Here is a 16,879-nt window from a genome sequence, read left to right on the forward strand (position 1 = left end):
ATGTGTGTGTCATGTACCTGTGTAATAATGTATGTGTGTGTCGTGTACCTGTGTATTAATGTATGTGTGTGTCGTGTACCTGTGTAATAATGTATGTGTGTGTCGTGTTCCTGTGTAATAATGTATGTGTGTGTCGTGTACCTGTGTAATACTGTATTTGTGTGTCGTGTACCTGTGTAATAATGTATGTGTGTGTCGTGTACCTGTGTAATAATGTATGTGTGTGTCGTGTACCTGTGTAATAATGTTGTGTGTGTCATGTACCTGTGAATAATGTATGTGTGTGTGTCATGTACCTGTGTAATAATGTATGTGTGTGTGTGTCGTGTACCTGTGTAATAATGTATGTGTGTGTGTCGTGTACCTGTGTAATAATGTATGTGTGTGTCATGTACCTGTGTAATAATGTATGTGTGTGTGTCATGTACCTGTGTAATAATGTATGTGTGTGTGTGTCGTGTACCTGTGTAATAATGTATGTGTGTGTGTCGTGTACCTGTGTAATAATGTATGTGTGTGTCGTGTACCTGTGTAATAATGTATGTGTGTGTCGTGTACCTGTGTAATAATGTATGTGTGTGTCATATACCTGTGTAATAATGTATGTGTGTGTGTGTCGTGTACCTGTGTAATAATGTATGTGTGTGTGTCGTGCACCTGTGTAATAATGTATGTGTGTGTGTCGTGTACCTGTGTAATAATGTATGTGTGTGTGTCGTGTACCTGTGTAATAATGTATGTGTGTGTCGTGTACCTGTGTATTAATGTATGTGTGTGTCGTGTACCTGTGTAATAATGTATGTGTGTGTCGTGTTCCTGTGTAATAATGTATGTGTGTGTCGTGTACCTGTGTAATACTGTATTTGTGTGTCGTGTACCTGTGTAATAATGTATGTGTGTGTCGTGTACCTGTGTAATAATGTATGTGTGTGTCGTGTACCTGTGTAATAATGTATGTGTGTGTCATGTACCTGTGTAATAATGTATGTGTGTGTGTCATGTACCTGTGTAATAATGTATGTGTGTGTGTGTCGTGTACCTGTGTAATAATGTATGTGTGTGTGTCGTGTACCTGTGTAATAATGTATGTGTGTGTCATGTACCTGTGTAATAATGTATGTGTGTGTGTCATGTACCTGTGTAATAATGTATGTGTGTGTGTGTCGGTGTACCTGTGTAATAATGTATGTGTGTGTGTCGTGTACCTGTGTAATAATGTATGTGTGTGTCGTGTACCTGTGTAATAATGTATGTGTGTGTCGTGTACCTGTGTAATAATGTATGTGTGTGTCATATACCTGTGTAATAATGTATGTGTGTGTGTGTCGTGTACCTGTGTAATAATGTATGTTGTGTGTCGCTTGCACCTGTGTAATAATGTATGTGTGTGTGTCGTTGTACCTGTGTAATAATGTATGTGTGTGTGTCATGTACCTGTGTAATATGTATGTGTGTGTCATGTACCTTGTAATAATGTATGTGTGTGTCTTGTTAACCGTGTAATAATGTAATGTTGTGTGTGTTGATGTATGTGTGTTCATGTACCGTGATGTTAATAATGTATGTGTGTCATGTACCTGTGTAATAATGTATGTGTGTGTCGTGCACCTGTGTAATATGGTGTGTGTGTGGATGCACCTTTGTACTGTGTAATATAGTATGTGTGTGTCATGTACCTGTGTAATAATGTATCTGTGTGTCTGCACCTGTTTGTAATAATTATGTGTGTGTGTCGTGTACCTGTGTAATAATGTGTGTGTGTCATGTACCTGTGTAATAATGTATGCGTGTGTGTGTGTCGTGTACCTGTGTAATAATGTATGTGTGTGTCGTGTACCTGTGTAATACTGTATGTGTGTGTCATGTACCTGTGTAATAATGTATGTGTGTGTCGTGTACCTGTGTAATAATGTATGTGTGTGTGTCATGTACCTGTGTAATAATGTATGTGTGTGTGTGTCGTGTACCTGTGTAATAATGTATGTGTGTGTGTCGTGTACCTGTGTAATAATGTATGTGTGTGTCATGTACCTGTGTAATAATGTATGTGTGTGTCGTGTACCTGTGTAATAATGTATATGTATGTCATGTACCTGTGTAATAATGTATGTGTGTGTGTCATGTACCTGTGTAATAATGTATGTGTGTCGTGTACCTGTGTAATAATGTATGTGTGTGTGTTGTTTACCTGTGTAATAATGTATGTGTGTGTCGTGTACCTGTGTAATAATGTACAGTGGTGTGAAAAACTATTTGCCCCCTTCCTGATTTCTTATTCTTTTGCATGTTTGTCACACAAAATGTTTCTGATCATCAAACACATTTAACTATTAGTCAAAGATAACACAAGTAAACACAAAATGCAGTTTTTAAATGAGGGTTTTTATTATTTAGGGAGAAAAGAAATCCAAACCTGTGTGAAAAAGTAATTGCCCCCTGAACCTAATAACTGGTTGGGCCACCCTTAGCAGCAATAACTGCAATCAAGCGTTTGCGATAACTTGCAACGAGTCTTTTACAGCGCTCTGGAGGAATTTTGGCCCACTCATCTTTGCAGAATTGTTGTAGTTCAGCTTTATTTGAGGGTTTTCTAGCATGAACCGCCTTTTTAAGGTCATGCCACAACATCTCAATAGGATTCAGGTCAGGACTTTGACTAGGCCACTCCAAAGTCTTCATTTTGTTTTTCTTCAGCCATTCAGAGGTGGATTTGCTGGTGTGTTTTGGGTCATTGTCCTGCTGCAGCACCCAAGATCGCTTCAGCTTGAGTTGACGAACAGATGGCTGGACATTCTCCTTCAGGATTTTTTGGTAGACAGTAGAATTCATGGTTCCATCTATCACAGCAAGTCTTCCAGGTCCTGAAGCAGCAAAACAAGCCCAGACCATCACACTACCACCACCATATTTTACTGTTGGTATGATGTTCTTTTTCTGAAATGCTGTGTTACTTTTACGCCAGATGTAACGGGACGCGCACCTTCCAAAAAGTTCAACTTTTGTCTCGTCGGTCCACAAGGTATTTTCCCAAAAGTCTTGACAATCATTGAGATGTTTTTTAGCAAAATTGAGACGAGCCTTAATGTTCTTTTTGCTTAAAATTGGCCCAGTCTCTTTCTTATGGTGGAGTCGTGAACACTGACCTTAATTGAGGCAAGTGAGGCCTGCAGTTCTTTAGATGTTGTCCTGGGGTCTTTTGTGGCCTCTCGGATGAGTTGTCTGTGCGCTCTTGGGGTCATTTTGGTCGGCCGGCCACTCCTGGGAAGGTTCACCACTGTTCCATGTTTTTGCCATTTGTGGATAATGGCTCTCACTGTGGTTCGCTGGAGTCCCAAAGCTTTAGAAATGGCTTTATAACCTTTGAAATTGAACTCAGGTGTGATAAACCACAGTTAAGTTATTTTTGAACAAGGGGGGCAATCACTTTTTCACACAGGCCCATGTAGATTTGGAGTTTTTTTTTCTCCCTTAATAACGTAAACCTTCATTTAAAAACTGCATTTTGTGTTCAATTATGTTATCTTTGACTAATAGTTAACGGTTTTTGATGAGCAGAAACATTTAAGTGTGACAAACATGCAAAAGAATAAGAAATCAGGAAGGGGGCAAATAGTTTTTCACACCACTGTATGTGTGTGTCATGCACCTGTGTAATAATGTATGTGTGTGTCGTGTACCTGTGTAATAATGTATGTGTGTGTCGTGTACCTGTGTAATACTGTATTTGTGTGTCGTGTACCTGTGTAATAATGTATGTGTGTGTCGTGTACCTGTGTAATAATGTATGTGTGTGTCGTGTACCTGTGTAATAATGTATGTGTGTGTGTCGTGCACCTGTGTAATAATGTATGTGTGTGTGTCGTGTACCTGTGTAATAATGTATGTGTGTGTGTCGTGTACCTGTGTAATAATGTATGTGTGTGTCGTGTACCTGTGTAATAATGTATGTGTGTGTCGTGTACCTGTGTAATAATGTATGTGTGTGTGTCGTGTACCTGTGTAATAATGTATGTGTGTGTGTCGTGTACCTGTGTAATAATGTATGTGTGTGTCATGTACCTGTGTAATAATGTATGTGTGTGTCCTGTACCTGTGTAATAATGTATGTGTGTGTCATGTACCTGTGTAATAATGTATGTGTGTGTCATGTACCTGTGTGTCATGTACCTGTGTAATAATGTATGTGTGTGTCATGTACCTGTGTAATAATGTATGTGTGTTTGTCATGTACCTGTGTAATAATGTATGTGTGTGTCATGTACCTGTGTAATAATGTATGTGTGTGTCGTGTACCTGTGTAATAATGTATGTGTGTGTGTCGTGTACCTGTGTAATAATATATGTGTGTGTCATGTACCTGTGTAATAATGTATGTGTGTGTTGTGTACCTGTGTAATAATGTATGTGTGTGTGTCGTGTACCTGTGTAATAATGTGTGTGTGTCATGTACCTGTGTAATAATGTATGTGTGTGTGTGTCGTGTACCTGTGTAATAATGTATGTGTGTGTGTCGTGTACCTGTGTAATAATGTATGTGTGTGTCGTGTACCTGTGTAATAATGTATGTGTGTGTCGTGTACCTGTGTAATAATGTATGTGTGTGTCGTGTACCTGTGTAATACTGTATGTGTGTGTCGTGTACCTGTGTAATAATCTATGTGTGTGTCGTGTACCTGTGTAATAATGTATGTGTGTGTCGTGTACCTGTGTAATAATGTATGTGTGTGTCGTGTACCTGTGTAATAATGTATGTGTGTCATGTACCTGTGTAATAATGTATGTGTGTGTGTCATGTACCTGTGTAATAATGTATGTGTGTGTGTCGTGTACCTGTGTAATAATGTATGTGTGTGTCGTGTACCTGTGTAATAATGTATGTGTGTCGTGTACCTGTGTAATAATGTATGTGTGTGTCATGTACCTGTGTAATAATGTATGTGTGTGTCGTGTACCTGTGTAATAATGTATGTGTGTTGGTCATGTACCTGTGTAATAATGTATGTGTGTGTCGTGTACCTGTGTAATAATGTATGTGTGTGTCGTATACCTGTGTAATAATGTATGTGTGTGTCATGTACCTGTGTAATAATGTATGTGTGTCATGTACCTGTGTAATAATGTATGTGTGTGTGGTGTACCTGTGTAATAATGTGTGTGTGTGTCATGTACCTGTGTAATAATGTATGTGTGTTTGTCATGTACCTGTGTAATAATGTATGTGTGTGTCATGTACCTGTGTAATAATGTATGTGTGTGTTGTGTACCTGTGTAATAATGTATGTGTGTGTCGTATACCTGTGTAATAATGTATGTGTGTGTCATGTACCTGTGTAATAATGTATGTGTGTCATGTACCTGTGTAATAATGTATGTGTGTGTGGTGTACCTGTGTAATAATGTGTGTGTGTGTCATGTACCTGTGTAATATTGTATGTGTGTTTGTCATGTACCTGTGTAATAATGTATGTGTGTGTCATGTACCTGTGTAATAATGTATGTGTGTGTCATGTACCTGTGTAATAATGTATGTGTGTCATGTACCTGTGTAATAATGTATGTGTGTGTCATGTACCTGTGTAATAATGTATGTGTGTGTCATGTACCTGTGTAATAATGTATGTGTGTAATAATGTGTGTGTGTGTCATGTACCTGTGTAATAATGTATGTGTGTCATGTACCTGTGTAATAATGTATGTGTGTGTGAGTGGTGTACCTGTGTAATAATGTGTGTGTGTGTCATGTACCTGTGTAATAATGTATGTGTGTTTGTAATGTACCTGTGTAATAATGTATGTGTGTGTCATGTACCTGTGTAATAATGTATGTGTGTGTTGTGTACCTGTGTAATAATGTATGTGTGTGTCGTATACCTGTGTAATAATGTATGTGTGTGTCATGTACCTGTGTAATAATGTATGTGTGTGTGGTGTACCTGTGTAATAATGTGTGTGTGTGTCATGTACCTGTGTAATATTGTATGTGTATTTGTCATGTACCTGTGTAATAATGTATGTGTGTGTCATGTACCTGTGTAATAATGTATGTGTGTGTCATGTACCTGTGTAATAATGTATGTGTGTGTCATGTACCTGTGTAATAATGTATGTGTGTAATAATGTGTGTGTGTGTCATGTACCTGTGTAATAATGTATGTGTGTGTCATGTACCTGTGTAATAATGTATGTGTGTTTGTCATGTACCTGTGTAATAATGTATGTGTGTGTCATATACCTGTGTAATAATGTATGTGTGTGTCGTGTACCTGTGTAATAATGTATGTGTGTGTGTCGTGTACCTGTGTAATAATGTATGTGTGTGTCGTGTACCTGTGTAATAATGTATGTGTGTGTGTCATGTACCTGTGTAATAATATATGTGTGTGTGTCATGTACCTGTGTAATAATGTATGTGTGTGTGTCGTGTACCTGTGTAATAATGTATGTGTGTGTCGTGTACCTGTGTAATAATGTATGTGTGTGTCGTGTACCTGTGTAATAATGTATGTGTGTGTCGTGTACCTGTGTAATAATGTATGTGTGTTTGTCATGTACCTGTGTAATAATGTATGTGTGTGTCATGTACCTGTGTAATAATGTATGTGTGTGTCATGTACCTGTGTAATAATGTATGTGTGTGTCGTGTACCTGTGTAATAATGTATGTGTGTGTCGTGTACCTGTGTAATAATGTATGTGTGTGTCGTGTACCTGTGTAATAATGTATGTGTGTGTCGTGTACCTGTGTAATAATGTATGTGTGTGTGGTGTACCTGTGTAATAATGTATGTGTGTGTCGTATACCTGTGTAATAATGTATGTGTGTGTGGTGTACCTGTGTAATAATGTGTGTGTGTGTCATGTACCTGTGTAATATTGTATGTGTATTTGTCATGTACCTGTGTAATAATGTATGTGTGTGTCATGTACCTGTGTAATAATGTATGTGTGTGTCATGTACCTGTGTAATAATGTATGTGTGTGTCATGTACCTGTGTAATAATGTATGTTTGTAATAATGTGTGTGTGTGTCATGTACCTGTGTAATAATGTATGTGTGTGTCATGTACCTGTGTAATAATGTATGTGTGTTTGTCATGTACCTGTGTAATAATGTATGTGTGTGTCATATACCTGTGTAATAATGTATGTGTGTGTCGTGTACCTGTGTAATAATGTATGTGTGTTTGTCATGTACCTGTGTAATAATGTATGTGTGTTTGTCATGTTCCTGTGTAATAATGTATGTGTGTGTCATGTACCTGTGTAATAATGTATGTGTGTTTGTCATGTACCTGTGTAATAATGTATGTGTGTGTCATGTACCTGTGTAATAATGTATGTGTGTGTCATGTACCTGTGTAATAATGTATGTGTGTGTCGTGTACCTGTGTAATAATGTATGTGTGTGTCGTGTACCTGTGTAATAATGTATGTGTGTGTCGTGTACCTGTGTAATAATGTATGTGTGTGTCGTGTACCTGTGTAATAATGTATGTGTGTGTCATGTACCTGTGTAATAATGTATGTGTGTGTCATGGTAGAGTAGTTAGTAGAGTAGTCAGTAGAGTAGTAAGTAGTCAGTAGAGTAGTCAGTAAATTAGTCAGTAGGTAGTTAGTAGTCAGTAGAGTAGTTAGTAGGGTAGTTAGTAGAGTAGTTAGTAGTCAGTAGTTAGTAGGGTAGTAGTAGAGTCGTTAGTAGAGATGTTAGTAGAGTAGTTAGTAGGGTAGTTAGTAGAGTAGTCAGTAGAGTGTTAGTAGGGTAGTTAGTAGTCAGTAGAGTAGTTAGTAGAATAGTCAGTAGGGTAGTTAGTAGTCTGTAGAGTAGTTAGTAGGGTAGTTAGTAGTCTGTAGAGTAGTTAGTAGTCTGTAGAGTAGTTAGTAGGGTAGTTAGTAGTCAGTAGGGTAGTTAGTAGTCAGTAGGGTAGTTAGTAGTCTGTAGGGTAGTTAGTAGGGTAGTTAGTAGAGTAGTCAGTAGAGTGTTAGTAGGGTAGTTAGTAGTCAGTAGAGTAGTTAGTAGAATAGTCAGTAGGGTAGTTAGTAGTCTGTAGAGTAGTTAGTAGGGTAGTTAGTAGTCTGTAGAGTAGTTAGTAGGGTAATCAGTAGGGTAGTTAGTAGAGTAGTTAGTAGGGTAGTTAGTAGTCTGTAGAGTAGTTAGTAGGGTAGTTAGTAGTCAGCAGGGTAGTTAGTAGTCTGTAGAGTAGTTAGTAGTCAGTAGGGTAGTTAGTAGTCTGTAGAGTAGTTAGTAGGGTAGTTAGTAATCAGTAGGGTAGTTAGTAGTTACTTTTCCAGCGCTGATGTCTGTGTGGTGTTTGGGCGGGGCTTGGGCGCCAGTGTGGGCGGGGCCAGGGGCGCAGAACATTTTGTTGTGTGGCCCGTGATTTCTACTGGCAGCCCTGGGCAGAGATTAATTGAGAGGTTGGGGAGAAATTTGGAAGAAAGGGTAAAACGCGGCTTTGGCCTGGGCTCCAGGAAACAAGGTAACGCCACGCCTATTTGTTGGCAACGTTACTGTGCAGGTAGTTCCGCCAGGCTGACGTACCAATATGGCGGTATGAGGAGCAGACAGACGCCACGCCCCCCGGCCGCGTCTTTGTTTCTATGGAGACCGCGGAATTCACCTATCCCGGAAGGAATTACTTTCCAGCCAATCCGAGGAGGCCATGGTACCACGAGCGGATATCCGGTTGCTCTGTGTTCGTCCGGCAGCCGGCGCGTGAATCCGGATTTGAAAGGTAAAAGTGACTACGGTGAGTAGAGGAATAACGGGAGGAGTTGCGTCACGCTGTAACGTTCCGTTCGTGAGCGCGTCCCCGCACAATCATGTACGCCGTGTACCGACAAGCGCACCCGCCCACCGGCCTGGAGTTCTCCATGTACTGCAACTTCTTCTCCAACTCCGAGCGGAACCTGGTGGTGGCGGGAACCTCGCAGCTCTACGTGTATCGCCTCAACCCGAGCTCCGAGGTGAGTGTGAGAGACGCACAGCTATTGGCTGGCCCGGTCACGTGATCCCCCCCATGTTGTCTCTTCCCATTGCCCAGGGGTCTGACTGAGTCTCTCACTTGTCTTGTTCTTCCACAGAGCTCGAGCAAAGGGGAGAAAGGCTCAGGTGAGGGGCTGTGTGTCTGCTCTCTATTCTCTCTATTTATATCTATTTATATATGGATTTATATATGGATTGTGTCTTCTCTCTATTCTATATATTTATATCTATTTATATATGGATTTATATATGTATTGTCTTCTCTCTGCTCTATTCTATATATTTATATGGATTTATATATGTATTGTGTCTTCTCTCTGACTTTAAATAGTGTGTGTTAGTGGCCTTGCCATTCACATGTGTCAGTCCTGATTGTGATTATCCCCCGACCCCACTCATTCCTGTCTCCTTCTGTGCAGAGGTGAAGGGTCACAAGGAGAAGCTGGAGCTCATGGCCTCCTTCTCCTTCTTCGGTAACATCATGTCTATGGCCAGTGTGGAGCTGTCTGGAGCCAAGAGAGACGCTTTGTTACTGAGCTTCAAGGAGGCCAAGGTAAGTGGCCCGGGATCTTCTGGCCTCCTTGCCAACTGGCCCAGCACCCTGTTCACCTGTCCCAGCACCCTGTTCACCTGTCCCAGCACCCTGTTCACCTGTCCCAGCACCCAGTTCACCTGTCCCAGCACCCTGTTCACCTGTCCCAGCACCCTGTTCACCTGTCCCAGCACCCAGTTCACCTGTCCCAGCACCCAGTTCACCTGTCCCAGCACCCAGTTCACCTGTCCCAGCACCCAGTTCACCTGTCCCAGCACCCAGTTCACCTGTCCCAGCACCCAGTTCACCTGTCCCAGCACCCAGTTCACCTGTCCCAGCACCCAGTTCACCTGTCCCAGCACCCAGTTCACCTGTCCCAGCACCCAGTTCACCTGTCCCAAACACACACAGTAGTGTTACACAATCAACTCACCGCTTTTTGTAGCGTCAGGTGCCGACTGTTTGCTCAGGTCCGGTCCATACTCCAAAAGATATTTCAGCAGCACTCCGATATAGTGAAAATATAATTCATTTGTGCAACAAGTGAAGCAACGTTTCAGGCTTGACCAGCCCTTTATCAAGCTAAACCATAGTGTAACATAAAACCCTTTAAATGGATATGTAGGGGGAGGGAAAACATTTGAACCTCCCAATTGGTTATTCATCACATTAACCCTTGGAATATGTATCATAAAACCATTATAATAATATATGTAGTTTTTACATATATTATTACAATGGTTTTATGATACATATTGCAAGGGTTAATGTGATAATTAACCAATTGAGAAGTTCAAATTCTTTCCCTCCCCTACATAGGTTTTAAGTCCAAGCAGGCTCAGCTTTTCTATCAGATGCTGAGCATTGAACACTATCATTGGTCAGCATCTGATAGAAAAGCTGAGCCTGCTTGGACTGAACACCTCCCTCTGCAGTTGGTTCTGGACTTCCTAAGCGACAGACGTCAGTCAGGATTGGAACCATCATCTCCAGAACCAGCACACTGAGCCCCGGAGCCCCTCAAGGCTGTGTGCTTAGTCCTCTACTGTTCACTCTGCTGACGCACGACTGTGTAGCCTCTCACCGCACAAATCACATTATAAAGTTCACTAACTGTGGTGGGTCTCATCAGCAATAATGAGTCTCCATACAGAGAGGAGGTGCAGGGGTTAACAGACGGGTGCAGAGCCAACAAGCTGTCTCTCAATGTAGACAAAACAAAGGAGATGTTGTTGACTTTAGGAAGACTAGGAGTGACTACCTGCCCCTGTACATCGATGGCTCTAATGTGGAGATGGTCAGAAGCACCAAATTCCTTGGTCTCCACCTGGCGGAGAACCTCACCTGGTCCCACAACACCAGCTACTTAGCCAAGAAAGTCCAACAGTGACTCTACTACCTGCACAAGCTGAGCAAATCCCATCTCCCACCCTCCTTACTCACAACCTTCTACAGAGGGACTATCGAGAGCAGCTGTATCACTGTCTGGCCTGGAACTGCACTGTCATGGATACAATTGTTCTCTATGAGCTGCACTTTATCATGTTCTTTATCATGTTCTTACTACTGTCATATCACAATGATACACCATCATGTGTGACGTTTAGCATTATTTACTGTACATATTACACCTGCTGTGTGTCTTGTCCTGTTTTGCACCACTTGCACATTTTTACACTTTTTGTCTGTTGTCTGGTACATCTATGTTGTGTGTAGCCCCAGGGTCCTAGAGGAACGGTGTTTCCTTTAACTGTGTATTGTACAAACGTATATATGGATGAAATGTCAATAAACTCACACTTGACTTATGTGATGAATAACCAAATGGGAGGTTGATATTTTTTCCCTCCCCCTAAATATCTATTCAAAGGGTTTTATGTTACACGGTGGTCAAGTCTGAAACGTTGCTTCACTTGTTGCACAAATAAAATTATATTTTCACTATATCTGAGTCTTATTTATGTGGCCCAGCACCCTATTCACCTGCCAAACTGTTCATCCAGCAATGTCACAGGGGGAGTAGGGGAGCATGTGCAGGGAGTAGTGAGGCAGGGATGCGGGGAGTACGGATTTACATATGGGATTGAGGGGGGTGCAATGACATAACCTTCAGCCTCAGCTCTTTGTTTCCTTTCTGTGCAACTCTGTTATTTCTATATTGCTCCCCTCCCACCATTACGCCTTCATTTTCCATCTCTGCACTCACAGCCACTCAGTGAAGTAGTTCTCCTGCCATTAATCCTTCCCACTGCTCCCCTTCCTTCTGTTCCTACTGCCCCCCAGCACCCACGACAAAGCACCCAGGTACTCTTCTCTTTTATTGCTTGCAAGGTAATTGGGCTTAGAAGCTCACAGTGGGAGGGCTCCTGTGGCTCCGCCTCCTTCTTTGTCTTGCTCTATAATCTATATGCTCATTTGGTGGGTAATTAATGGTGGGACCTTTCTCCTGGTGCAGCTCTCAGTTGTGGAGTACGACCCCGGGACCCACGATCTGAAGACTCTGTCCTTACATTACTTTGAGGAGCCAGAACTGCGGGTAAGTGCCCCAAAATGTCTCTTTATATGAGAATGCTGATTGAAACTGAATGCTGATTGGGCACATTAGGAAACCAGTCTGGAGGTAGAGCACTGCAGTGGGAGGGGCTTATTCACTGGTCATATGATTGTCCTAGCAAACGGGAGGGTGTATTATACAGTGGGATTTAATTTGTATTAAATTAGAATTCATTGCAATTAATGAGGAGGGATGTCATCATGTCTCGTTGGGTTTATAGTTCTGTGCAACTGTCATTGTGTCTGTCCCTTTCTCTTCTCTGCACTGCTGCTTCTGACTCCTGATACAACTTCCCAATATCCATTCATTCCTCATTCTCACTGGGTTTATAGTTCTGTGTAACTGTCATTGTGTCTGTCCCTTTCTCTGCACTGCTGCTTCTGACTCCTGATACAACTTCCCAATATCCATTCATTCCTCCTTCTCACTGGGTTTATAGTTCTGTGTAACTGTCATTGTGTCTGTCCCTTTCTCTTCTCTGCACTGCTGCTTCTGACTCCTGATACAACTTCCCAATATCCATTCATTCCTCATTCTCACTGGGTTTATAGTTCTGTGTAACTGTCATTGTGTCTGTCCCTTTCTCTGCACTGCTGCTTCTGACTCCTGATACAACTTCCCAATATCCATTCATTCCTCATTCTCACTGGGTTTATAGTTCTGTGTAACTGTCATTGTGTCTGTCCCTTTCTCTGCACTGCTGCTTCTGACTCCTGATACAACTTCCCAATATCCATTCATTCCTCATTCTCACTGGGTTTATAGTTCTGTGTAACTGTCATTGTGTCTGTCCCTTTCTCTTCTCTGCACTGCTGCTTCTGACTCCTGATACAACTTCCCAATATCCATTCATTCCTCATTCTCACTGGGTTTATAGTTCTGTGTAACTGTCATTGTGTCTGTCCCTTTCTCTGCACTGCTGCCTCTGACTCCTGATACAACTTCCCAATATCCATTCATTCCTCATTCTCACTGGGTTTATAGTTCTGTGTAACTGTCATTGTGTCTGTCCCTTTCTCTTCTCTGCACTGCTGCTTCTGACTCCTGATACAACTTCCCAATATCCATTCATTCCTCATTCTCACTGGGTTATAGTTCTGTGTAACTGTCATTGTGTCTGTCCCTTTCTCTTCTCTGCACTGCTGCTTCTGACTCCTGATACAACTTCCCAATATCCATTCATTCCTCATTCTCACTGGGTTTATAGTTCTGTGTAACTGTCATTGTGTCTGTCCCTTTCTCTGCACTGCTGCTTCTGACTCCTGATACAACTTCCCAATATCCATTCATTCCTCATTCTCACTGGTTTATAGTTCTGTGTAACTGTCATTGTGTCTGTCCCTTTCTCTTCTCTGCACTGCTGCCTCTGACTCCTGATACAACTTCCCAATATCCATTCATTCCTCATTCTCACTGGGTTTATAGTTCTGTGTAACTGTCATTGTGTCTGTCCCTTTCTCTTCTCTGCACTGCTGCTTCTGACTCCTGATACAACTTCCCAATATCCATTCATTCCTCATTCTCACTGGGTTTATAGTTCTGTGTAACTGTCATTGTGTCTGTCCTTTCTCTGCACTGCTGCTTCTGACTCCTGATACAACTTCCCAATATCCATTCATTCCTCATTCTCACTGGGTTTATAGTTCTGTTGTAACTGTCATTGTGTCTGTCCCTTTCTCTGCACTGCTGCTTCTGACTCCTGATACAACTTCCCAATATCCATTCATTCCTCATTCTCACTGGGTTTATAGTTCTGTGTAACTGTCATTGTGTCTGTCCCTTTCTCTGCACTGCTGCTTCTGACTCCTGATACAACTTCCCAATATCCATTCATTCCTCATTCTCACTGGGTTTATAGTTCTGTGTAACTGTCATTGTGTCTGTCCCTTTCTCTTCTCTGCACTGCTGCCTCTGACTCCTGATACAACTTCCCAATATCCATTCATTCCTCATTCTCACTGGGTTTATAGTTCTGTGTAACTGTCATTGTGTCTGTCCCTTTCTCTGCACTGCTGCCTCTGACTCCTGATACAACTTCCCAATATCCATTCATTCCTCATTCTCACTGGGTTTATAGTTCTGTGTAACTGTCATTGTGTCTGTCCCTTTCTCTTCTCTGCACTGCTGCTTCTGACTCCTGATACAACTTCCCAATATCCATTCATTCCTCATTCTCACTGGGTTTATAGTTCTGTGTAACTGTCATTGTGTCTGTTCCTTTCTCTTCTCTGCACTGCTGCTTCTGACTCCTGATACAACTTCCCAATATCCATTCATTCCTCATTCTCACTGGGTTTATAGTTCTGTGTAACTGTCATTGTGTCTGTCCCTTTCTCTGCACTGCTGCTTCTGACTCCTGATACAACTTCCCAATATCCATTTATTCCTAATTCTCTTCTCTGCACTGCTGCTTCTGACTCCTGATACAACTTCCCAATATCCATTCATTCCTCATTCTCACTGGGTTTATAGTTCTGTGTAACTGTCATTGTGTCTGTCCCTTTCTCTGCACTGCTGCTTCTGACTCCTGATACAACTTCCCAATATCCATTCATTCCTCATTCTCACTGGGTTTATAGTTCTGTGTAACTGTCATTGTGTCTGTCCCTTTCTCTTCTCTGCACTGCTGCTTCTGACTCCTGATACAAACTTCCCAATATCCATTCATTCCTCATTCTCACTGGGTTTATAGTTCTGTGTAACTGTCATTGTGTCTGTCCCTTTCTCTTCTCTGCACTGCTGCTTCTGACTCCTGATACAACTTCCCAATATCCATTCATTCCTCATTCTCACTGGGTTTATAGTTCTGTGTAACTGTCATTGTGTCTGTCCTTTCTCTGCACTGCTGCTTCTGACTCCTGATACAACTTCCCAATATCCATTCATTCCTCATTCTCACTGGGTTTATAGTTCTGTGTAACTGTCATTGTGTCTGTCCCTTTCTCTTCTCTGCACTGCTGCTTCTGACTCCTGATACAACTTCCCAATATCCATTCATTCCTCATTCTCACTGGGTTTATAGTTCTGTGTAACTGTCATTGTGTCTGTCCCTTTCTCTGCACTGCTGCTTCTGACTCCTGATACAACTTCCCAATATCCATTCATTCCTCATTCTCACTGGGTTATAGTTCTGTGTAACTGTCATTGTGTCTGTCCCTTTCTCTGCACTGCTGCTTCTGACTCCTGATACAACTTCCCAATATCCATTCATTCCTCATTCTCACTGGGTTTATAGTTCTGTGTAACTGTCATTGTGTCAGTCCCTTTCTCTTCTCTGCACTGCTGCTTCTGACTCCTGATACAACTTCCCAATATCCATTCATTCCTCATTCTCACTGGGTTTATAGTTCTGTGTAACTGTCATTGTGTCTGTCCCTTTCTCTTCTCTGCACTGCTGCCTCTGACTCCTGATACAACTTCCCAATATCCATTCATTCCTCATTCTCACTGGGTTTATAGTTCTGTGTAACTGTCATTGTGTCTGTCCCTTTCTCTTCTCTGCACTGCTGCCTCTGACTCCTGATACAACTTCCCAATATCCATTCATTCCTCATTCTCACTGGGTTTATAGTTCTGTGTAACTGTCATTGTGTCTGTCCCTTTCTGCACTGCTGCCTCTGACTCCTAGAGCTGCAGGGAGATTTAGATATTGATTCACTCATTTCAATATGAGGGCAGCAGATTTGGGCAGAGGTAGATAAAGTGCAGTTACATGCTGATAGAACTGACTGACTCTCCATTCCTGGCAGGACGGCTTTGTGCAGAACGTTCACATCCCCAAAGTGCGTGTGGACCCCGGTGGGCGCTGCGCCGTGATGCTGATCTATGGCACCCAGCTGGTAGTTCTGCCCTTTCGACGGGATACCCTGGCAGAGGAGCATGAGGGACTGGTGGGAGAAGGGTAATTATGTGCAAACAGTCCATTGTTACCATTGTGGTACATTTTGTCTGTGAGTTGGACACACCTTCACATTTATACTAGAGACACACAATTGCACTCAGCCACTTGTTTAGTACAACCTTGGGATAGCTCCTATTGTCCCTAGGAGTCGGGAAGGAATTTTATTCTCCTCTGAGGCGATTCCTGATTCCATCAGTCACAGGTTTTACAAAAAGGCTGAACTTGATTTTTTTTCATCATCATCTCCCTTACTTCCCCACAATTTGCCCATTTGCCTTGGGGGTGTCAGTGCAGATGAGTAGTTCTTTGTTTGTGATTGAGCTTCATGATTACACACAGACTGTTTTTTCTGCCCAGCTGCACAACACTTGTCAGGTGAGCACTAGTGGGCTGTTCCTGCTGAATTGTGCTTAGTACAGGGAATACCTATGCTGCCATAGTTTTATGGGATCTCTCTGTACAGACTATGAGCAAACTTAGGGACTGTTCCTGCTGAATTGTGCTTAGTACAGGGGATACCTATGCTGCCATAGTTTTATGGGATCTCTCTGTACAGACTATGAGCAAACTTAGGGACTGTTCCTGCTGAATTGTGCTTAGTACAGGGGAATACCTATACTGCCATAGTTTTATGGGATCTCTCTGTACAGACTATGAGCAAACTTAGGCACTGTTCCTGCTGAATTGTGCTTAGTACAGGGAATACCTATGTACCATAGTTTTATGGGATCTCTCTGTACAGACTATGAACAAACTTAGGGGACTGTTCCTGCTGAATTGTGCTTAGTACAGGGAATACCTATGCTGCCATAGTTTTATGGGATCTCTCTGTACAGACTATGAGCAAACTTAGGGACTGTTCCTGCTGAATTGTGCTTAGTACAGGGAATACCTATGTACCATAGTTTTA

At 41.9% G+C, this 16,879-nt stretch overlaps 1 protein-coding gene across 3 annotated transcripts in view; it reads left to right on the forward strand.

Annotated features, from left to right (window-relative positions):
* Positions 1-8,636: 8,636 nt before the first annotated feature.
* LOC108719780 (cleavage and polyadenylation specificity factor subunit 1-like) overlaps positions 8,637-16,879 on the forward strand; it is a 28,742-nt gene continuing 20,499 nt past the window's right edge. For 2 of the 3 annotated variants that reach the window (XM_041568099.1, XM_041568100.1), the window contains exons 1-5: positions 8,638-8,963; positions 9,081-9,108; positions 9,402-9,535; positions 11,970-12,050; positions 15,818-15,969. In XM_041568099.1, coding sequence (XP_041424033.1) covers positions 8,820-8,963; positions 9,081-9,108; positions 9,402-9,535; positions 11,970-12,050; positions 15,818-15,969 — 539 coding nt within the window. In that variant the 5' untranslated portion in view covers positions 8,638-8,819. Of the gene's footprint in view, positions 8,964-9,080; positions 9,109-9,401; positions 9,536-11,969; positions 12,051-15,817; positions 15,970-16,879 lie in introns of all 3 variants that reach the window. The other variant, XM_041568101.1, reaches the window with a different exon arrangement.

Source organism: Xenopus laevis, chromosome 6S (assembly GCF_017654675.1).
Source record: "Xenopus laevis strain J_2021 chromosome 6S, Xenopus_laevis_v10.1, whole genome shotgun sequence".
Classification (NCBI taxonomy): Eukaryota; Metazoa; Chordata; class Amphibia; order Anura; family Pipidae; genus Xenopus; species Xenopus laevis.